This window comes from Haliotis rubra, unplaced genomic scaffold (genome assembly GCF_003918875.1).
Source record: "Haliotis rubra isolate DU_JTF1 unplaced genomic scaffold, ASM391887v1 Scf135, whole genome shotgun sequence".
Classification (NCBI taxonomy): Eukaryota; Metazoa; Mollusca; class Gastropoda; order Lepetellida; family Haliotidae; genus Haliotis; species Haliotis rubra.
The window spans coordinates 1001821-1027654 of NW_025765281.1; the positions used below are offsets into that span (position 1 = coordinate 1001821).

A 25834-nucleotide genomic window follows, 5' to 3' on the forward strand; every position below is an offset into this window, starting at 1 on the left:
GTTATTTAAGGTAAACTGTGTTTTACAACTACAAATTATGGTTTAAGTATAAAAGTATTGTCATGAAGTTTCCTTTATGGGTGTTGTTATAAAATGATATTCATTTGAACTAATCCATGACATATTCACAGACACTCACACATACAAACTAGTTAACCAGGCATATGCAATGTTCGTGGGCATCGTCTACAACAAAACTCACATGTTAAAGTTATAGTGTCCAGGGAAGTTGGTGTGGAGAATGAACTTCTTCACAAGATATGAGTTGGCATCAAACAACAGGTCCTGAAAATGAAAGTCAGTATCATTAAATACTGAAACAGATATCTGTCCTAACAAGTCGGCATTTGTGTTATTAAGTGATAGACCATCCAAACATTATGTGGTGGACTACTATCCAAAGTCAAATAGCACCCTGATGGAAGCATGATAATGGAAAAGTGGAGCACACAGTACACCCTTGTCATGAGTGAGTGAGTTTGGTTTTACGCCGCTTTTAGCAATATTCCAGCAACATCACGGTGGGGGACACCAGAAATGGGCTTCACACAACCTTGTCATGAAGTGACCAAAATCATGACACAGCTTAGGGGCACAGCTTAGGGGTCTCTTAGCACTTGCCATACATTAACATTAACTTACGACTATCTTAGCGCTAAGAGAGCTTCCAAAATCTAGGCCCTGGCCTTTTGGATCTGCCTATGATGTCACCTGATTACATATCAGATTGGGTTAGAGTATAAGAAATGTTTTAAGTTCCCCAGTAAAATTAATATGTTTCAGTGTGAAGTTGTTGGAGATGAAGTCAACACCACAGAAGTTGACACGCTACATCAACTGGACTACCCCACCCCACCCTAGAGAGTAATGCTGTACTCACCACGCCCATGGTAAAGTAGTTGTAGAAGAAGTCAGCGCTGCGAGAGCGGACACGCTTGTGAGCCTCTGGGGAGTGGATCTTCATCTTGTCCTCAGATTTGTAGAACACCTTGCTGGGACAACCTAAGGCACTGATAACATCCTGAAATATGTCACAACCTTCCATGAAACATGTCACAACTTTCTATGAAACATGTCACAATCTTCTATGAAACATGCATTATCCTCTTGTAGTAAAGTCAGAACATACTTGTGATCACAGTGGAATCACACTCAGTTTACATGGACAGTAACTGAACAAGTGTACTCAAGAAATGTATTCAAACACAAACTTTGGCCCTTAAAATTTCTGATGAAATGACAGAAAATCATGTACATCACTCACCTGACATGAATCCCCAAAGCGAACAATTCTCTCAATAGGCCTCTTCCTTGGATCTAACAACTTCCCCGTTCCATTACCTAGGAAGCACACAGTACAGAAAACTTGAGGTGACCAAGAGTTATCCCCCTTAGGTTGCAAAACAAAGTCGAATGTTCAGGTGAGGTGAGGGAGCCCTCATTGAGCAAACCATGATCTAAACACCCTTGTAAAATTGAGCTGAACATTCAAGATGCCTGTTTAATTTTTAATGTGGCCAGCTGTATGAAGATAATTGCCACAATGTCTGTGTATTAGAAAGGTGGGCTATAGTTTGAAAATATCATTCAGGTGGGTGGGTAGAGTCCTGGAGCCCTTAGTGTCTTTAATGACATTTAAATCTATGCACCCATATCATCTCTAACATTAGGGGTCTAACAAAGACTTCTTCACTGTCATGTTTAATTTTGAATGTTGACTATGTTTGCATGGTATGTTATAAGAAATGATTACGTCAACTTAGCTCAAATTGTAGTTTGCTGGAAGACGATATAGTACTGTATGTCATATTGTTCAAGTACATACAGCAAGCTCCACTTACCCTCAGTCACCAGTAAAAACTTAAGTCCCAGAGTTGTATTATGCTCTCGTAGAACTTCCAGGCAATCTAGGAAACAGTTGCCATGGAAACACGAAACAGGCAAGGGAGGTGCTCTACAATGATATAAACCATGTAACCCATCATTGCTTATCCTCATGAGACTTGACTATACACATGGTCAGGATACAGAAACAAATAGACTGAGCTCAGATAAAGCCAATTGGTAAGGTTTCAAGGCAGTGTTCAAAGTGGTGAGATTCTATCCATGGCATACTGAGGAATATACTGAGGACACAATTAGGAGATAAATGTACTGTGTTTGGAAATTAGATGAATGTTAGACCGAATTGATAGTCTCTAAATTCGATTTGAAGCCGATTAATCAATGCAATAATGTAATACCCAATACCATGGTTTTATAAGCCCACCTTCACACAACCAAAACCAGCCTATTGTTTTGTGTGCTGTGTTACTGTACCACTCCACCCTACCCCACCACATCATGATTTCACATACATTCCTCTACCCCGGCATGCGACGTGAAAAGGGTGACCGTGCTGGCCTTACACAATGATTTGTGTACATGCGACTAACTTGGGATTCCTTGGAAATTGTTTTCATCATTTGGGACTGGATTGTGGGCGAGCTATTTTCAAAGTGGACAAACATAGATCTCCAGCAGTGACAGCCTTGCGGGAAGCTGACTAGAGCAGAAGTCTGGTGGTTCAATTTTTTACATGCTTTTGAACGATGTAACGGGACATGATGGAGTATGAGTGGCATAAATTTGATGTTTCGCTTGACCGTTATCTTGCGAATTTCCCATTCTAAACAAAAACAAATATACCATTTACCAAGTACCCAAAAGTTTACTAACGTTTTGCTGCAAATTTTGTATAGATGGGGATGTATTTTTTACGTGGCTTGCTGATGTGTAAGTTTGATATTGTGTTTGTTTGGGACTGTACATTGTAATTGAGTTTGAATATTTTTATAATAGAAGGTAATATGATAGTGAGGTTCCCTATTAATTGTGGAGGAAAAATCATATAATTGTATTTTTCGAGTTTTCATAAATGTTTTATGAGCATTTCCATCAAGTCTGTTGTGTTGATTTTAGCCATGTTGGTGGTGGTCAAGCTGAAGTAGTGCGGCAGTGTTGTATACACACATTGAAGGGGTCGTGAAATCAGACACATTTTCAATCCAAATAGATGGCATCTACTTTTATTGATGGTCCAATCGAATTCGAGTATTTCACGTAGCTATGGTAGAATGAAGAATGGAGCCTCATGGGAATACTTACTTTGTTTCCTGAAGACTGTTTCCTGAGTATATGCACATTCTAGACACCGTGGGAGATGCTCCATTTGGAAACTGTAGAGATCCCAGTCCATGAGCATATTTCGGCTGTGAAACAATAAAAGATAGTGTAATGCTCTGTTCACAGTAGATGAAAACCATGTACGAAATCTCCAGTCATGAATATACATGTTCAAAGAAAAGATCTGTTTCTGCTGAAATGATTCAAACTCCAGCTATACCAAACAGACCTGAGTCTTTACCCCCAGAAACAGTGGTATGAGCAGCATTCTGTGCCACTGGAGTATTTCAATGAACAAAAAGCATGCTGTCTTATCAACTTAAACAATCCATTTTAGTTGGCTCTCACGACCAACTAGCAATCTACCAATGGGAGCCAGGGAATCAACTCCAACCTAAACAGACTCTAAGAAGAAATTGTTTTAAAAATAACCTGGAAAATGAGAATTGGTAAACATTATCTTCACATAATGACAATCCAACTGTAGGTGCACAAATAACAAATGCATCCCTGTGCTTTAGAAAAATGGAAATACTTTCATAACATAAAACTATTTCAGATTTTGCGATAATGTTAAATACTGCCATTGATATTACTGAAATAGCCTGACATTAATTCAGCTATAATTATCTCTTTAAAGTTCTATTTTCAGGCAGTAGTGATTTAGATTTTCTATTTGATACAAGCAATGACTGCAACCATCTTTAGTATTCCCAGGCATTCAATGCATATCCTCATAAACATAATCTATAAGTGCTCTGTCACAATGTGACTGGCATCAACTGTGATTGGAATAAATACTTGCAACCATTTATTATAGACAGGTTGTGCAATCTAGGGCAACAAAATGTGAAACAGATAAGCAAGACATGGATTCACATTTATGGGAATGCATCACATACCACACAATGCAGAAGTTGAAAAACCAGACAAAACCCTTCATTACAAACATAATAAAAGTTTCCATAAAATATTTGAAAAATAAGATTTAATAATTTTTCTCCAAACTGACCACATGCTTAGATCTGTATAAAAAATTATTACCTCTCTTACATTACTGTTGATATTTACAGATCTCTGAAGAAAGAATTACTTTGAAAGGCACTCATTACATCTGTAAATGGCAGACAATAAATATTTGGAAAAACTTGGAAGTAGGGTTTTAAAGAAATGCTGCAGGTTTCAAGGTGATAAAACCTGTACTCACTATCAAACATCCATTTACATGGCTCATGTATTTGTCAATCTGGGATTAGGATGAAAAAAGGTTTATTGTCACAGAAATCATTTGAAAACAAAAAACAGATTCTAACTAATAATTAAGCCATAATGAAATGAAAAAGAAGAATGTGTATATGGGAGAGTGAAACAACTTGCAATTCCCTACACAAAGAAACAAATTCAAGAAATTCATGGTTGTTTTTCAGCTGTAATTTTTCAAGGGAAGACATACTGAGACAAATCATGTTTATAGCTAAAGCAATTGACTGCTTCTAAGCAACAAAATCTGAACACTCACCTCAAACTTGGAATCAATTGGGAAGTCAAATGAAAGCCCCCGGAAATTTAGAACGAACAACTGCTTTTCAGATATGTACACTGCAAGAAAAGCAGTTAAAACAGATGATTTGTGTTGTACACTTTTGTCAGGTCTTTTTGGGATAACCTGTCATACTGAATATTATTGCTGAAATTCTTTCAAAGAAATGATATAGGGCAATCTACTTGTTCAACATTTGTCAACAGTGATCAGTTCCCCATGCAATAAATTCCTCCTGGAACATTTTTTGCCAGTCTATAAGTATAATGTACATAGTAACAAAGGAATAATTTCACTACAGGTAGTCCTTGTCATAAAACTGTGTGCAAATCACCATTAACAGTAGAGCACAGGGTAATTACAGCAACTTTCAAACTTCATGCTGGTCCACTACCCAGTGAGCACTAGATTGTTCTAAGGACCAGTAAAATCCAGGGATGGGCCACCTCACTGACTATGAATAGAGGCCTAATGAGGGGTTGAGTTCTGATGTAGTTCCCAGTTCTACAATTTTATACAAATTGGAACAGAAAATAAACAAAACCTGACAGATATTTATTGTCTCTTTCAAATTAGTACCAAGTACCAGTAGAGACCAGGAAGATATGTCTCCACTAGTTCTCTGGACTAGTCTTGAAAAGGATGCATCAATTGTTTTATGTCCTACAAATATTCCTGAGTACATGTTATGGGCATAAATGATATTCATTAAGTTTAATCCTTGGTCATTAACTGATTACATGGGTGAGTGTTAAGCAGAGAAATATTTTCCAGAACAATATTGTTCGCTTCTAAATATTTCCTTTTAAATACACTCCTAACATTATCAAGCAGCATGTCAAACAATGTTAAACATTTATAAGGAACCAATCCATGTTTATTAACAAGAGTTTAAAGGTTTAATTGCTTATTATCGTAATGATGACCCATCGTGCTGAACCATGTGCTCTCCTAATTCCCCTTTTCCACCCCTATAGTGATCTTTAAGCCCTTCTCTTTAGCTACCCCTTTTATCATGGCAGCGTGACAAATGCGTATTGTCATCATATTGTCATGGGTCATAGCAAAGTCGAAGTCGTACCTCCAGGGTGAGTTGCCCCGAATGACTGGTCAATTTGCTCAATGGTTGGACGCACTTGTGCTGTGTTGAAGTGAACCCCGCTGTGAAATAGCCAATTAATCATTTGTTAATGAAAAACAATATTTCGGATGCACATAAAAAGAGGAGGTCTAAACAACAGGCTCGGTTCTCCCAGCTGTAAAATCAAAGCTACAAAAGAAGGGTGCAGAACAGGAAGGAGTTGATTGTAAAATCATTTTTTTAACCCTCAGTCTTATTTTGATGGAGATCGATTGTGAATGCAATTAAGGCAATAAAAATGCTTCCTGTCATAACGTTACCCCTGCTCTGAAGAGGTTAGAGCGAGAACCAAGTTCCGTTGCTTCATTCAGACATAACATAATGTCATATTATGTCCCCATTGCCATAGGCTACTCTTTGAAATGACCCGGTCAGATTTGTCGGTTGAATCAGGCTCAACTGACGGCTTAATACAAGTCTTTTTCAAATTTGATAATGGCAAAACTGCTCCCTGAGAACAGGTTTTATATCAATAGGACATAACCATCAAACAGCAATTTGCCAACACAATAGCATCTTCATCAAAGCCCAAATGTGAAATATTTTCATTTAAAGCTAAATTATGTTCCCCATCAAACATTAAGATTTAATCTGTGAAATGTTTATCATAATCAATATCAGTCCTCACAATACTTGGGCTCCGATATTGAATATGTTGATATTTACAACCTTCAGGGAATATGACAATATTAGTTTCACCAGTGAATCATAACAATTTCTGTATTTGTTATGATGACATACAGCTGTTGGATTTTACCAAAAGACACTTACCAGTATTTTAACTTGACCTTGCTCATATTGTTTACTTCTATAATCTGAAAGGAATCAGGAAAACAATTAAAACAGATTGAATGGAAATTTGAAATTTAACGTATAAACATCTAGAAACAATGACACTGTAACTTGTTAATTTGTCAACTGTATAAGTCAAACAAACTGAACATATAATCTGAATTCATACATTACACTGATTGTATAAGCAAACACTACCTCAATATCAGTGTTGTATTCATGATATGAACTATACTAAAGAAGTTTAACATGTGTCCAATTCCTTCATATTAGTTCTGTCAATATGTCTGGGCATGACAGATTAACAATAGTGACAAAACAAACCAGTGTTCCTTAATTTCTTTTTGTATTGAATTATGAGTCAAACATTTACAAAAGCAAACTCTTGATATAAATGGAAACCTATTTTTGAGTAAAGAAAATGTAAGTGTTGACATAAACCTCCATTCAACAAGATCACATAATACTAATTAATAGGATAATTTAAGCATTGCATTGAAACATTATTGATTCAGTTCATATAAGAAAAGATTTATAGGCTATGAAAAATAAAAATACTTTTAATGTGAAATGATAGATGGAAGATTGTATTTGTATTGTTGTCAAGTCATCATGTATTTTATTGATACAACCTTTAATCATTGTGATACATTACTAGTTATCATACTGCCCTTTGCTGACAGTGTTTCAAATAGTAACATTATATAAAACTTGTTCTTGTCACAATATGGCAGCAATATTGCCAACATAGGCCATAAGTTTAACCCACTCACACATAGCTGTTACATATACATAAGCAACACTTTACCACATAAATACAGTGAATGTTTATGTTCCTGAACTAAGAAAAGTAAGGCATTGATCTTGAAGCCCACCATGCTCATATACTCCTTTTTCATTCATTCATTATAACCTTTATACCTATGAGGTCACATAAAATACTGGAACAGCTCATTTAAGTAATTTCAGAAAAAACTACGCTTGTCGTTAGCTTAGTAGAGCTATTCAATGGAATGGATACTATTAGCTGAAGGATAAGATGGGATATACCCCTAGTGTTCCAATGTATTCTCATGTTGTTCTTGTGTTTGCAGCACTGAGAATCTGGCTGACCATAGTGTCAGGAGACAATGTGTTTGTCACAGACAAGTCACCACTACCCACACCGAGTGGACAAGGTGTCCTTGCTTGACCCCAAATGTCCCTAAGGTCTTCTTCTGTTTCAAAGTATCAAGCCAGCCCTGTGATCATAGGCACTGTCCCCTATTTCCACACTAGCCAATCTCCCAGATTATATTAAGTTAGAGATGAACATGGCCTGGTCATCAGTTCTCTTGTCCTAACTGACATGGTCATTTCCTCAAATTGAACACTACAAACAAAAACAATTTGCTGGCCTTTTTGACCGTCCCTCCCATTTATAAAGAAGCATGTCATTTTGTGCTCATGACTGACACCTAGGGCCAATAAAGACTCATTGGGAAGAGATATTTTATATCGCTATCTCCCTAAAAGCAATCAGGGTTAATTGAGGACAATCGAATTGGGACCTTGATAGGGGACTTTGTTGATTAGTGGATTGACGGGTCCGGGTGCCGTGGGACAAGTCAAACATCAGACTGGACGTCCAGCAATGCTGGTCAGCTGCCAGGACATCTGTCTGCTTGTCCAGTGCAGTGGACTCAAACTGACCCTTGCTTCCTTATTGTTGAGGTGGTTCTTTGAGTCTAGATCAATGCAAAAAACATAATGTCCACTCAGGCAAGATGGCACGTGCCCAGTTGACCCCATATAGTTTATTGTTGATTAAATCTGTGGGCAGTTGTATGTACCCAGCAGATTAATCCACAGGTCTTGCTCCTGGCCATTTGTTCATTGTATAGTATTGTTCTCTGGAGGGAGGTTTGTTCTAGGTGCGACTTATTGCCCTGAGTTGTGTCCGGAGCAGTGACCCCTTGTAGGACATTGTGTCCACTGTGGCCCCGCTAAATGTTACAACCCAGCTGTTGCTCACATCTCAGTTCATCTGTTAAAAGGTCCTGTAGATCTCTATCCTGTGTACTTACATGCATCAATTAACATTAAGCATTCATATCCCTTATTTACCTGCTGTTAAATGCATCAATTAACATTAAAGTGATCAAACTCGTTGTTTACCTGCTGCCAAATGGTGTGTAGGACAGCTGGATTATGACTAATGATTCTTAATCACAAGCAACTATCCCAACAAGAGTATGTTTCATTGACAATACAAAACAGATGACAGCTCTTTCTTTCTAGACTGGTACAAGAAAGTTATTCACTTTAAGTATAACAAACACTAATCTGGGGAATAACTCAACACTAATTTCATTCTTTATCGATAAAGGAAACTTTTTCTCCTTTCACTCCATTCAACATAACTGCCTTAATGCATTGATCCCTGGACTCCGGCCTGGTACCAGTGATGAATTACCTTGAAAACATCAAGTGCTTATTAACCTGCATATGATTCCATAGTTCACTGTATACAGTATGTATGCAGGCTGCCAGATTTTACTACTTTAAATTTGAAACCTCATAAAACCAAACATAATTTTCTTATCAAAGACTAAAATGTGTTTAAAACTATCCTCTGCCACAGCTGCTACTAGTTTTTGCAGTACAATGAACCCCCGCTGACTCCAAATCTGATGGAACTAGCAATTAGAAAGTCAAACTTACAAAACCATCAACAATGACCTCTACTATTACAACAGTTATTTAACATTTGATAATGCTCCAGGAGTTAATTAACTGGGAGAAATAAAAACCTTTCTTACAGCAAAACTACATTTTGCCACATTAATTTTAAAAGCAAACTATTCTATGATTGATCATGATAATTATTACCAACACTACTATCATCACATCAATGTTCTCAGAGACAAAGACTTGATCCCAATTTTTCTGTTTGTTATTAACCCATCATATGGAAAAATATAATGTACCCAGATCATGCCAACTTTAACATTGTTGTCTGAACAGTTTCCTGAAAAATTAATTTGTTTTCTGTCATGAATTGAGACAAGCAAATTTAAACTGTGAACAGACTGGATGATTAAGACTTTGGCAAGAATCTGAGGATGATGTCAGCTCACTTCATTGGCATTATACAGCTGAGATGTAATTGTTCGATTATCAATTGTGTTATTATTTCAACAACTTACAACAATTATGTTCCACGTCAAGACCAATAGTGTTCATATTAGGGATTTGGGGTCCTGGTTTTGTTACAAAATAATTCTGAATGCCGGGCTAAAGACTCTGTGATGACTGCTGATGGTATCATTAAACATACAAGTCATTTACATAATGACAGAGGGTTCTGAGGTGGACGTGCGAGTGGCATGATACAATATGAGGTCGCAGACTATGACTAGCAAATCCTGTAATGACGTTTGATTCAATTATGCCTCATTGCACAAGAAGAATAAGCTAGGCTGGACAATACCCTCGCTTGTCACTGTCAGGGGGCAGGGCACGCGGGCGGGGTCGACACACAGCAAGGGTGGAGGAGGGGAGGGTCAGTCAGTCAGCTTACCCGGACACCGAAAAACCATCTCTGGTGTTTATTAATCATGTCAAAGGAAAAGAAGCCCCCACTTAAGCTTTATGCTGGCTGTCAAAGGACAACTATTGAGTGTCAGGTTTCTCCTTAAAACACCAAAGAACCCTGAGCTGGTGTTTTCATCCTCATTTTTTCAGCTGCAAAATATGAAATAAAAGAGGGAGCTGAAGGTACTTAAATGATAGAGAAATTTCATGAAAAGGTTCATCAATTAAGTGCTGGTCTTGTCAACGTCAGTAATCCTTAACCAATGGCCAATGGGTGTGATGAGGGTGCTTCATATTCGGGCACACGGCTTGAAGAAGCTACTTTTTGTGAGAGCATCCATACCTGTTATTACGTGGCCAGAGCTTCCCTTAGCGTAAAGTCCACAACAGCAGCCCCTACCTCAACCCTCCCTGCTGGATTACAGGGTAGGTAAATAGCTTCACTGGACAGACTACCACCTCCCTCCCTCTTATTACTGAATTACACGTTGACAGAACACAGCCCCATCCAGCCAGTCTACCCATGTACAATACAGGTTGGGCTTGGGGATAAGCTTCACAGACAAGAGATATAAACATGCATGGGAAGTATTATAATGGGACATGTCAGGCACCCAGAAGAATACAGTCAGGGAGGAAATCTAGACTAGGCCTTTGTCGTGGGGGCAAATGAGCAGAAAATACATACATTCAAGACTGGCTGAAGGGATAATCATGGCTTACACACAGAGATAAACAGCATGTATGTGTATTTTTCTGAGCTGGATAATTAGGACGTCAGGTGGTATATAGAAGATGGCAATAATCACCATACATGTCAATGAAATACATACAGGATCTTCACAAGCAATTGAACCATCCCTCTTTAGATATGATGAACATCCAAACTGTCTTATGCTGAACATCCTGAAGAATTCATTTATTGAATAATTCTATTAAAAAATTGCATACAGAATAATAATAATATTATCAAATTCATTATATGATACTACTGGTCTAAATAGAGTCCAATATTATGCTGGCAAAATTCCGTACATCGTCGGGTGACCTCATTCAAAAGAGAGAGATATTCAAAAGAAATATTTGTAATGTCCATTAGGACAGACAAAGGGTAAAATAAAATGTCTGGTAATTTCGTAAACATACTGGTAAAATATTTCAAAAGCATTACGAATATACAAACAACATGTGCTGAAAATGCTTACTTTCAATTTACCTATTTACTATTAAAAATACTTTAGACAAGTCTGAGGTTGGTCATCTGTAAAATTTAAAAAAATGAATGAGTCTTTATATTCCTTATAAAAAAGAAATACCCCTAAACCCAAACTCCTATCATATTTCCTGGATCATCAACGAGATTACACCACTACTTTTGTTAACTACAGTGTAGTGAAAAACAAACATTTCTAGTTGAACTTGGTCAAGTAGGAGACAAGGTTATGAGACCCTCAGGGTCAGGGCAACGTGTGTGCAGCACTTGTAAGGGAGGGGACAGCAAAAGATCAGGGACGGGCATAATGGATGGCTGAGGGAGGGAGGGAGGGGATGTGAGTGTGTCCACCCTGGTCCTACCCTCACCTTACCCTGACCTGACACACGTCCACAGTGTCCAGGTGCACATGAAAGGGACATGAACTCAGACAAAAACTACCATTGACATTTTTATTCATATGTTTAAGACCCACTGAAAAGGCCGGGATGATAATTAGGCTAGCATAGATGTTAATGAATATAATTGATGACCATCTCTGCCCACACTGAGACTTAATAGGGATCATTAGACATATTACCAGCAATAACCTCTCTCCATTACACTTCAATGGTATTTATTATTTGATTCTCAAGTCAAAAAGCACAAGCAGTCCATAGTGTGAGCTTTGTGTGCTTGAGATTCAAAGTGTCCCAGATGTAACTGATTCAAGCTTCACATAGGGGGTACATTCAGTCAGTGCTGACAGACAGCATGAACGATGTAGTCAAATCAAATGGACATTAATTCTGATTAATCCCACCTCCAGGTGCACATTCCTCTGTATCTTTTATTGAAAACCCTCATGCAGTTCTAGGTATTAATACATTGTAATATGGGCTGACAATTTTAACCGAACAGCATGAACAGATTTCATCCACATTTTTCAAGGAGTTTTCTGTAGTTTAGATAAAGCAACCATTGTTAAGGGGTGTTTTTTCTGAATGGAAAATTTAAGACCTTCAAAATTATTGTGTCTGTGGCGACAATATGGAGGTGACATAAAGAAATAACACATTGTTATCGAAGTGTTCTTAATGAAAAAAAAGTCAAACATGGGACCTCCTACACATGTGTGTGCATGGACAGAATTGTTAATTTCATTTCAAGGCACTTTCTGTGTTTTATGGCAATGAATATTTTCATAAATTTATCATTGAAAAAAACCCATATTACAGCAGAATATTCATATTTACATTGATGAGGAAACCATAACATTTTAAACTAGCTGGGCTGCCAATTGTGTGCCCATCTATTTGTTACCTTCAGTAAAGGAATGATTCATTACCTGCTTAACTGTATTCTGTATTGTGAATACTAGCTGTAAGGACTCTTGAATGTTCATCCACTTGGTCTAGGAATGGGGCATGGTTGTCCAGCTATTAGTAATGCAATGATTAACATGCCCTCTTGGTGTCAAGTGGTACTCTTTACACGTGTTACATTGATCTACTGAGGAAACTATACTACAAGAACACTTGAACAACAAGGAGAGTTTTATGGATATACAACTTCCTTGTTATCAATATGAGCTATTATGGCTCATATTGATAATAAAGAAGTTGTATATCCATAGAAATCTCCTAGATGTTCAAAACACCAACTTCTAAATCCCACTCAAAGAAGTTACAAGAATACTTGACGAGGTAGAACTTGTTAGGATATGACTTGTTGTTTCTTAACATGATTAGGATTAATATTAATCATCAATATCAAATATACATTGTATTAATATTAACACACCAATGTTTATTAATGTCCAAAAATTATTGATATTTCCAATACCTATATATCCCAAATATATCCCATATCTTCCTGACAATAACACACCTGACATTCTGATTGATTTAGAAAAATGAACTCTTATCAATTTTTCAACATTTAGCACCTTAGCTAATAAGAAAATGTTTAGCTAACACAAAGACGGTCAGATTGTGGGATTTCCTGGATGATGGGGTCCAGATTACCATGACTTAATTCACACAACAATAATCAGCATCTATTAGACAGGGCACTCAATAACCCATAGCCTCACAGCACAAGATTTAACCATAGATTAAGTCTGAAAGTAATCAATCAATAATGTAACACTGCTAAAACAATTTGTCTTCCAGTATTCATTCAATCTGATTTTGTTCATTTACCTAGGTATGGTACTTGAAGCTCATAAAGATACAGTAATAATCTAACATCAAAGGATTTCCCACACTAATGGAGAAAAAATTACATCAAAACCATTTCTTTCTTTTATGCACTATATCCCACCTGCTACAAACAAGTTGCTTGCACAAGGTTAAAAGGGAGCCTAAAATTAAGTTTGGAGATAACAGCTTTCAACAAACAAGGAAGATAAAACTTCCTGTTTCCATCAATCAAATGTCATCCCATGTCTGAAGAACAATATAGACAATCAGGAAAGTGATCGCAGTCATTACAGACAACACTCTACAAAATCCAATAAAGAACATTTCCATATTTTGTTCATCTATTTCATTAATTGAGACAGCCATCAATATTGCCATTATTGAACAGTCTCCTACTACAGGCTGGTGGCAATAATAACTATGTTTGCTCTGGCCAGTTCTCCAGCCAGGCCAGATGCATAATGCTCCAATAACCTTTGTAGGTATTTATTGACAAACAGTCATATTATTTTTTCAATTCATCAGAAGAGCTAAAGCTATTCTTTATCTCTATATCAGTCAACAAAAAGCGACAAGAGCTATAACAGACACAGCAATGATGCCAGCTTGCCTATACAGTATGTAAACTCTGGCCAGAAAATGAAGGAGCCATATTTGTGCGTCCACAACGAAGGTCCACAAAAAAATAGTCAGTAATTCTGATTAATGGCTATCCATGACTGCTGGACGACAGTGATAAAGAACGCTATTCACAAGTCTTAACAAAAGAACAAAAGACTCAAGTTTTAATCGTTGTTAAGTTTTGCCAGTTCATCGAGCAGCGCGTGCCGTTTTTCTCCCCTTGAAAGGTTGACATGTCTTTTGTCCCGATGAGTGTGACAGTGACCAGTGGATAGAAGAAGTGCCTCTTCATGCTGCCCCAGTGACTGTCCAAGGCTGATAAGATTCTCTCTGACCCTATTAAGAGGGGTAGCATGTTTCTCAAGAGGCAATCGTCAAGAGAGCAGGTCCGAATGCTCTCATTTCATGCCCCCCTGATTCTATCATTTTCAACCCCTGTCAAGCTCAATGAAGCTCATCAAATAAAAGCCAAATTGAAACAAATTAATGAGCCTAACTGGCAGATGCTGATAGGAGTTTTTTCTCCGCGGATCAGCAATTGCAAGTAATCAAGTGTGGACAAAAGGTGGTACATGGTGCCTGGAGGCTGTATTTATTGATATTATCACTTGTCTGTGTGGTGACAATGGTGGACACGTCCTGCCTCCTCCACCACTGGCCCTACATAAACATACATGCACGTGGCATGACACAGTCCTCACCTTCAGACGCTGGGACACAGGGTCGAAGATGAGTTTGATGCCGTCGTGGGACAAGTTTAACACTAGATCCATCTGAAGAGGGTTCTGTTGAGAGAAACATTGGCATTAGTCATGGAGCTTGATGGATGGCAAAACTCTAACCAATGACAGAAAAACACAGACGGAAAAAGAATAATAAGAACTGATGGATGAAATAAAATGCAGCTTTCTTACACAATCTGTTACTGTTAGTTTTTCCATTTTTGAAATCATTTTACACACAGACCCTAGTTTATGAACAATACTTTGAAGGAACACAATTGAAATTTGTCAAGAAAAACTACTCTTCTGGAAGAAAGCACACTGTTTTCATTACTTAAAAAGCTCCACTTCTCAAGTAATATCTGAACATATGTCTCAACTAGACAATGATAGTGTGGATTGTGAGCACTCATCAGGAGTGTTTAACTTGTCAACCAGATTGTGATCCATGGATGATGACTGACTGATTATAACAAAGATGCAGACATTGCTTTCGAAGACTTATGATGTCTCATAACCATGTGATAACATTATAGGACTGGGTCTGTAACAAATATGATGACATCATGGTCAAGATACAATATATGACACAAATGCCATGTGTAGATAGCCAAGTCACCAGCAGCCTACATACTTCCCTGCGACAAACAAACACTGATACTACTGTTTACATCTACAGTACAATGTGATAACATATATACCTAACATATCTTCTGTATTGGTATGTGGACCTATCAACATTTGATGATCCAGCAACTAGAAAATAAATATTCTTTTTCATCTTCTAACAGAAAAAATGATAGAAACTGTGCAATATGTGTGCATAAGCATTTCTTTCATCCAGCAAAAAAGAAATCAGAAACATCAACATATTTTGTATATAAGAAACTCATGCTGAAGGTCCAGTAAAATTAAATGGGGAAAATGGATAGTATATAGTATAGTGTTTCTCCAAAAATTAATTTGACTGAATTATCAAATTCCATCATCATCAGTTTTCCATTTGTTCTTTTTTTTTCTTAATGCTGTAGTATGCAGTATTCCAGTTATATCAATGCCGGTTAGACCAGATAAACCCATGATTGACATAACAAGATATTTACTCGCAAAACACAACTTGACTGAAAATGCTGAGCACATATCTTCAACTTTCCTAGTCCTAAAATGATGTATACCATAGATACTGAATTTCCAGAGCGATGCAACAATGGTGTCCATGCTAAATATCAGCCTTCCAGCCACCATTATCACATAGGCTTGAAAATTATAATTGAGGCATTAGTACAAAGACTCCAGTTACTTCATCGACATCCTCTGAAATCATATATGATGCATATGTATGTGTCTGTGCAGATCAGCACCTCTATTGCAACATATTATGAAAGCCACAGACAGGGAATGTCTCTGGAACCCATGTGAACAATCATGCTAAACATAGCATCAATGGCTTGACTATGCAATCTGTGAATGTGCCATCGAGACAGGCGACACTCATGCGGTGATTCAAGTGATTTCACAGAAAATCAATATCATGTCCCATATCTCGTTCTATTCCTGTTCCTATAGAAAAATGTGCTAGCTAGGTGAATGATCTCTCCTACAAGTAAAGAAGCTTCTTGACCAATCATAAAATTGCACCTATCAAGATACAACAAATCATGCAAATTGATGCGGTTAGTGGAATGAACACAATAATAGTAACCACCAACGTTATCTGTTTGCATGACATTAACTTGTTGCATTGTGCTACGTCATGGAGCTTACTTGCCAACGCTGACGACACAAGTCAGAGGAAATCTCTCCCGACTGACGTCATAGATGTATCTTTGCCTGGTTCCCGGTTATAATCAGAACACAGGGATGGACTTAAAAGGCAGGCAGGGTTCACGAGTGGGACTGGGGACAGGTTGGGGGCAGAATAAACATAGGGCTAGAGTGTCACCTGACCAAAATAAGACATTGTAATTTGGCAACAACATCTTGTTTGTGTGTATGCATGTTACTTGCAATTTGGACTCTTTAGTTGCTACACTGAGTAAACATGGCTGTTGGTATTGCAACTTAAAAAGGCAGAATTATAACAGTAAGTTTTTGTTTTTAAGACATATATGGATATTTAACAGACTCTTTCTAAATTTGCACACATATCAGGTTAGAGATCCTCATGAATACCGTACCGAAAGAATGAATCACATGTGAATGCAAATATAGACAAGAAGCTCATCACAAAAAACTGTCCTGAGCTACCTGGGCTGCAAATACAAATGTTGCAGATTCAGTTTGCAGAAGTAACTCAGCCTTTAAACTAGAGAATATACATATATAAGAACTAAGTTGTGATGATGATACTCAGCTTCATTGAGCTGTTGAAGGTTGAGGAAGGGTGAAATAGACTGACAAAACTAGAATTTACTGAGCTTAATGAGGTAGAATGTAAGAACTACAACAATCCTGTCAGTGAGTGAGGCAAATAACTGGGTCTGAACCACAGAAACTAATGACTGGTAGCAATGTTAGAAATAAACAGGATCTAAGGTGCCTCAGGTTTTTTCTGTAGTAATTCATTCATGTAAACAACTAAATATTTCTAATTATAACATTATTGTTATGACAAGTGCTCTTCGGCTGTCATGTTTCTGAATTTTCGGTAAAGAGTGAGCATGCCATGACCCTGTTGCAAGAACACATAACGTCAGTACAAGAGTTGTCTGCCTTGCTGGTCAGGGTTCACAAGCATATCAAAGCTGTGTCAATCCAACTCAGTCAGATTCCACTGGAGAATCAGATGAGGCTGTACTGGCTAAGACACTGTACATTATGTTCTTACAAAGTACAGCACTGCATACCATATATAACTATATTATACAGTCACATTACTGTCAATAGTAATCTGTTGGTTCATGAACAGAACCCTACCTGGGCATATATAAGCTTATCTTACTAGCCCAACAATGCTCACTCAGCTTGGAGCTTGGGACTAGTGGTCAAAGGCTCTGGAGCTAATACTGAGTCCCCAGGTGATAGACAACAGAGTAAGTGTGAGAAGAGGAGAGTATCAGCGAGGGAGCGAGTTTGATTGAATTCCCCTTTGACTGACTGACTGACTGAGTATGGTTTTACGCCATTTTTAGCAATATTCCAGCAATATCACGGCGGGGGACACCAGAAATGGGCTTCACAAATTGTACCCAGGTGGGGAATCGAACCCCGGTCCTTCGGCGTGACGAGCGACGCTTTAACCACTAGGCTACCCCAACGCCCCAATTCCCCTTTGAAATGCATTACAGTTATATCCCAGCATGTCAGCTTGTTGGTGATGTAGTGAACTTATGTAGGTTTTAGGTGGTTACCATTTGTTAAAGACAACAAGCACACCTACAGTCATGTTGTGAAGTTATTTAGGTCCTAGGTGTTCACCACTTTGGTAGAAGTCAATAAGCTCGGCCAAAGTACCATCAGTGGAAGGAGATGGTTGGCAAAATGTATTTCTCACCTGGTCGCTGTACCACACCTGGATGCCCTTGATGATACGATCCTGGCGCTTCAGGATGTTCACAGCCTGGTAAAAAAGGCATACCTGGAACACACAGGTTAATAATCATATATTACCTCAACTGAATTAACATTGGTGACCTGACACCCACATTCTAACATAACCACACATGTACATAAACGGGAAAAACATCATCATGATTATTATAACAGGTAAGTTACTTTTTGTAAAACTATATTTTATCTCTTCACCTCTTTCAGTGGTGAAATTGAGCTTTAGAGTGAGTGAATGTTGCTTAATGCACACACAGGTATATACCAGCCACATCGTTGCAGCTTGTAAACAACTGACTCTGGACATAACAAACTAGTAACAAAAGCCACGGGCAATGATGCATGACATCAGGGCCAAATGAGTGAGTGAGTTAAGTTTTATGCCGCCATATTCCAGCAATATCACGTCTGGGAATACCAGAAATGGGTTTTACACATTGTACCCAAGTGGGGAATCGAACCAGGGTCTTTGCGTGACGAGCGGATGCTTTAACCATGAGGCTACCCCAGCGCCCCATCAGGGCCAAAAGACAGTGAGACAGGTCACCCTGTTTGACCATTTCAGACACTTCTTTCATCAAGCAGCGATCATGAAGGTTACTAGGCACCATTAGGGGATTGATAATTCAGGGAAAAGAGCAATATGGAAATTTTAATAGAAGAGAGAAATAACCAAGTTAAGAGGTTCTTGAGAGGCATATAGAAGTTGTTATTCAAGTATAAGACAAAATATTATGGATGTCAACTTCTTCTTTATTGTATACACGTTTCTGGGCTTTTCCTTGCCCCTTCGTCAGGTGAATGAAATGTTCAGGTGCCCACAAACGTTGTGCATACAATAAAGAAGAAGTTGACATTCACAATATTTTGTCTTATACATGTGACATGAATTGAAAGACAAGATGAGCTAAAATACATGAAAAAAACTAAAGTGACATTATAATTCCAAAATACTGAAAACGTTTTACAAAATATACTGAAAACAGACCCTGAGGATCAATAATGAATTCTGACATTGTCCTTTACACACTACACACATGTCAACCCAACTCCCAGCTAATGAAACCTGAGCAGGCCAACAGTATCTTTCAGCAAGGACATTTCTGAGTTTTTTTGCCAAGGTATTCTCAATAGAAGGGACAAGCATTTAATTACCTTATATGTAACCCACATCTGTCCTAAATTGTGTTAATAAATAACAACTTCTTGGTCACAAAGTGTGGGAGGGAACACAGCCATAATAAGATATTCACGGTAGCAGTGACCGGAGAAAGAACCTACCACATTCTCCCAAGTGACAACATGTCAGTGTGCCCCCTCATCTCACAGTAACTGAAGCAGACAAATTTCTGGGTACCACAAAGTCCATAATTTGACCAGAATTCTAGTTACAGACGCAGTATCTATGGAGCAGATATTTTCGTTACATCACAGTCATCCTGGCAAGGTTTCATTTGACACCTTGTATTAACTCAAGTTTGAACATTTGAAAAAAAAGAATCCTACCAAGCATTTGAAATGATGAATACAATAAGTTCATGACCAATAAGCATCCTAGCCAATATACATGTATATGAACTATACAGACAAAACTAAAATATTCCTCACTATCAGCATGTCCTTGTTAATGTTCAGTTTGAGTGTGAAATTAATGTTGTTTTGTGCCAAGGCAAACAATCTTTGTCATGGTGACCAATTAAATGTTCAGTACCGATCAGACAAACAGATAACATGTTTAACAATCCATGCCTTTAAAGAACAGTGACATATTCTTAGCCAGGTCCACATCTTAGTTGGCTCCTTGTAACGAGCATGTGGTAGAAGGTATATGTTCTGTCCCACTATCCCTGACTTGAAGTAATGATAAACTGCTGATCATCCCTCCTTGTCTGCCCAAGTATCAGCTCCCTTTAAGGTATTGTTTGCTTGTGTCCATACAGACAAACTGCTAGGTATAGGTTCTCTTCTTATATTACTAATGAAATACACTACAAATACAGTTACACCAACCATGCTATTGTAGTGCAAGCAATCTTTTCTTCCCCCATGGAAATAAATACCAGAGAACACAAATAGATGAATATAGCTTCAGCATGTATTGAGATATATTTACCATATCAAAGAATGTCCACAGGGCAAAATACCAAGAGGATTATAAAAAGATAATTGAACTATATGCTTTCAAAATGTCTTTAAATTGAGATTCCTGGTCTCTTCGAGTCTTAAATTAACATTAAACAAAAAAAACCTAATAACACAAGTAACACATAGTGGATTCTCAGCTTCATTTGTTTTCACACCTTGAAATATTTATATGAAATGGTTTAGTAACACAGATTGGTCTGTCTTCATCTTTATAAAAAAATATGCAAACAGTGAAAACACCTCATGATGAACATTTGAGAGGGGGAAGGATAAAACCCCATTAATAATGATGGTGTCAGATACATCAGGTCGTTCATGTGTCAACATGAATGTAACAACAGTGACCTGTGATTTTGTGGACAATAGATTTGTGACAATTTTCAGGTTTAAGAACTCACACATGAATATTCAACCATTTCAATTCTGTTCTTCTTTTCCATTTGTATTCTGTTCTAACTTCATGCACTGTTTCTGTCTCAATGGCCATTATTGTTAACAGATGGTACCAGGTTTTTGCCTGATCTAGTTTGTAAACTGTATTCCTACATGACCGATAAAGTATCTTTCAGCAGAAATGATAGAAGTGTGAGAACAATGTGACCATTACAACATTGACGGAAACCATCATTCATGTATGCAGAGAAAACGAGTTGATTGTAATAGAAGCAGATATGATACAGAGTACTACTCAGTTGAATAATTCATGACAACCTCTATCATTGTCTATGTCCGTCCTCGGAGACTCATTACACAAGACTATGGCTCACTAAGGGTGATACTTGGAGCACCAGCTTGGACTGGTCCACTTAAGGACTATACAAATCTTTACATTATCAGGGTTTTTAAGGGGGAGGTAGAGTGTGGGTTAATTTTGTTTGTCAGGTGATTGCCATCAAGGGCTGAACTAATGTCAGCAGCCTTAAATAACTGTAAATGAATAATGTTTGACATGGTCATAACACCAACAGAACAGTTTTAGGGCTTGCTAATTATCACTAAGTTATCATTAAAAGTAGAAACCGACTACCATTTATTTTGAAACCAACACATAACAGTGAAATAGGATGTAATTAGTCACACAGTTTTATGTGTCACGTTTGCTAGCAATTGTCTCAAGCACTAAATCTGGAAGCTCTGGGACCCAAGTAAATTGAGAATTAGTATTAATCAACACAGAATGCAAGATGAAGTGTGATTTGTGTGTTTAGGGGTAATTAGGGTCAGAGCAGTTTGATATTTTTGAATTCTCAATGCATCAAAATACAAAAAAGTGTTCAATAGTACAAGGGTTAAGGATTATTTCAGACAATGTATGTTGGAAATCCGAATGTCTCTAATTGTTACCAAATATCACACAAATGACATGTGCTACCAAAAGGGAGTTAGTTAAAGGAGATGAAAATCCTGTTATTTCATTTGTTAGTGAAATCAGTTTCTCAGAATGGAAAAATCAATTGTAATTGCATCTACATTTTTTCCAATTAGTTGTTCTCATGAACTTACACACTAGTCACAATGTTGTTCCTCACATACTATCAGTCTTTTTCATTGCAGCGAAAAGAAGTGTTAGCTTTGTAACAATGAATCTAAAACATTCTATTCGTAAACAAACATAACATATCATATTATGTCATTGTATAATGATATTAATCTACAAGATGGTGGTCTAGTGGCAACTTATACAGATAAACATCATGCAGTCTCATTTTACTAACATCATACAAATAAAAACTGGCTGCCAAATTCCGAAAAAACAATTTGATTAGTATGGAAAGCACTGAATACACATGGAATAAGTAGCTGTCTTATTCTACAGATTCAAATGACACTGAAACAAGCTAAAGATCCACAATGGCTCAATGTCTTCCTCTCTACAAATACTGTTTGCACAGAATAAAAATATAAGACTTCACTTGTCATGCAGTTCAATATGAACAGTTCATATTCAAGGAGATGTTTCTGTCATGTTGTTTAATAGACAGGGATCGATAGCTCGCTTGCTCTACTTTGTAGTCTTCATATGCAATCCACATTGAGTGTAACCCCAGTCACGACCAAGGAGTAGCTGCATATGACAGTTGGGATGGCATAAACTAGGTATTGTTCACAGATACTGGCATTGCAATTTGGATAAGACTATTGGCTGATGAGGTTCAGCCTGCATTCAGATGGGAATACTGTGTCAAGGTTAAGATGGGCCATCTCTTATCCTACAAGAGTAGAAAAGCCATGCCAGTAGGCCTTCTTAGCAAATATTGCTTAGAAATAGCATTAAAAAATTCCAGAATATTCAAACCATGTATCAGTAGCTCAAATTGACTACAATATTATTTTTTGTTTTGCAGTCTGCAGAGTGCTGATGTAATTGACCAGGGAGGTTCCCTTGAGTCTTATCAATAAATATTATTAGAAATAATGCGACAAGGATCTGTAGCTCACCTGAACCATCTTCTGCAATGCTTTTCTTAAAGGTCACATGCAACGTAAAACACAACTTTGCAGATTCTGATACCTTTCGGTATGGACTTACCTAAACAAAGCGTCAAAAATGCAAATTCAACTTATAAAGTTGAAAAATAGCGATGAAAAAAAAACGCCACAAATCGGAGTTCAAGCGTTTCACTAATTTTCCCCAGACTTTTCTGGGGAATACGGAGGTTTCAACGGCTGGAGCTGCGCTCATGGCACGTCGCCAGTGAAATAGGTTCACAAGAACTTGAAGCCGGGCTGTCTGGTGAATACTCGGGTGAAGGCTTTGGTGTGAGCTATTTTCCTAATGTTTTGTTGATATCTCACAGAAGCGAAGCTTTTATATGTTATGACAGTAAATAAACTGTTTATATAATTTCATTTGTCTATTTCACCACACGTTCTTCTTACCTAGTCACTTTCTCAGTTCGATACTTAAAAGCAATGTCATTATTTAGCGTTGACACAATTTCTAACTGTGATATAGATATGTCGCTGTCACAGACAAAACTCAATGTCTTGTTTTATTGACACCTGTGTGTCTGCCTGCCTGTCTGCTAATGACAACATTCAATACACAACTGCGATCACTGACCACATGCAATTTGAACTTAACACCAATCAGGCTATACACCATAAACAAAATGCATTGATTTATGGCCCGAGTTCGGTCTCTGTCACATTATGTAATTACACAGACAGGCAGGTGTGATACTTGAACACATGACATGTTATGATGTCTGTTGATTGCAAAATGTTATACACAAAAAATGAGCATGTATTTACAAAACCCAACATCTCTATATATACACACACAATGAGCCGTGAAGGCAGCATCTGCTAATGAACCAGCCGTTACATGAGTGCACACCCACCCGCTCTGACTGGGTTCGGTATCCCGGCTGCTTCGTTTCGAGGGAGGTAAACCCAAGTACAAAATATTGCACTTTTGATTTGCGATTATACGCTTATAATTTTGTTTATTTGTTTTTTCATAATCAGCAATGCATATAATATGTCATGAAGAAGTGATAATTGTGTTTTAATTATGTTTGATTTTTTGGTTGCATGTGACCTTTAACAGAAAGACCACACATGCGTAGTACATAATTCAGAATATGAAAAAAATAGTCTCTACAATAGATAGGCATCCAATAGAATGATAATTAAATTACACAATAATACCTGCATTACTTGCTATCTTGAAAGTAAATATAAAAAGACAAAGTGTCAAATATCATCATATAACAAATATAGCATGTGTTAGTTACACCACATAATTACTGTAAAGTAAATTTCATATTGATACATGCATGTGGGGAACTTTTGAGGGCATAGTTTCAACTTCATAGGTTTTATAGTTTCTGGGGAGTTGTTGAAAATGGAAAAGTCACTGACAAACGATGGACAAGCCACAACAGCCAGAGAAAGACGGCTGATACACAACCTGAACATGCATCTCACAGACTGATACAAGCCCTTCTGTTATTGTTTCATGACATTTTGCCCCCAAAAGTGTGCAAATCAGCAATATCACACATAATAACCTAATTGTCATTAGTCTCTCACAACAGCTCAGAGAGATACAAACACTACTTCAAGAGAGGTACAAATACTGCTTCAACAATGACAATCTGACCAACAGATCTGAGAGGTACAAATACTGCTTCAACAATGACAATCTGACCCACAGATCTGAGAGGTACAAACACTACTTCAACACTGACACTATGACCCACAGATCTGAGAGGTACAAACACTACTTCAACACTGACACTATGACCCACAGATCTGAGAGGTACAAATACTGCTTCAACAATGACAATCTGACCCACAGATCTGAGAGGTACAAATACTGCTTCAACACTGACACTATGACCCACAGATCTGAGAGGTACAAATACTGCTTCAACAATGACAATCTGACCCACAGATCTGAGAGGTACAAATACTGCTTCAACAATGACAATCTGACCCACAGATCTGAGAGGTACAAATACTGCTTCAACACTGATACTATGACCCACAGATCTGAGAGGTACAAATACTGCTTCAACAATGACACTATGACCCACATATCTGAGAGGTACAAATACTGCTTCAACAATGACACTATGACATACAGATTTGAGAGGTACAAATACTGCTTCAACAATGACACTATGACATACAGATCTGAGAGGTACAAATACTGCTTCCACAATGACACTATGACATACAGATCTGAGAGGTACAAAACTGTTTCAACAATGACAATCACGACCCACACTCGGAGAGGTACTGCTTCAACAATGACACTATTAGTATGACCCACAGATCTGAGAGGTACAAATACTGCTTAACAATGCCAATATGACCCACAGATCTGAGAGGTACAAATACTGCTTCAACAATGACACTAATGACCAACAGATCTGAGAGGTACAAATACTGCTTCAACAATGACAATATGACCCACAGATCTGAGAGGTACAAATACTGCTTCAACAATGACACTAATGACCAACAGATCTGAGAGGTACAAATACTGCTTCAACAATGACACTATGACATACAGATCTGAGAGGTACAAAACTGTTTCAACAATGACAATCACGACCCACACTCGGAGAGGTACTGCTTCAACAATGACACTATTAGTATGACCCACAGATCTGAGAGGTACAAATACTGCTTAACAATGCCAATATGACCCACAGATCTGAGAGGTACAAATACTGC

At 37.7% G+C, this 25834-nt stretch overlaps 1 protein-coding gene across 3 annotated transcripts in view; it reads right to left on the reverse strand.

Annotated features, from left to right (window-relative positions):
- Positions 1-25834, reverse strand: part of LOC124267942 (phagosome assembly factor 1-like) — a 50154-nt gene that overhangs the window by 12333 nt on the left and 11987 nt on the right. For all 3 annotated transcript variants that reach the window (XM_046702935.1, XM_046702934.1, XM_046702936.1), the window contains 10 exons: positions 18447-18530; positions 14933-15016; positions 6618-6661; positions 5787-5866; positions 4685-4764; positions 3148-3251; positions 1842-1954; positions 1265-1341; positions 881-1021; positions 203-285 (listed from right to left, as the gene is read on the reverse strand). In XM_046702935.1, the coding sequence (XP_046558891.1) occupies positions 203-285; positions 881-1021; positions 1265-1341; positions 1842-1954; positions 3148-3251; positions 4685-4764; positions 5787-5866; positions 6618-6661; positions 14933-15004 (794 nt within the window). In that variant the 5' untranslated portion in view covers positions 15005-15016; positions 18447-18530. The remainder of the gene's footprint in view (positions 1-202; positions 286-880; positions 1022-1264; positions 1342-1841; positions 1955-3147; positions 3252-4684; positions 4765-5786; positions 5867-6617; positions 6662-14932; positions 15017-18446; positions 18531-25834) is intronic.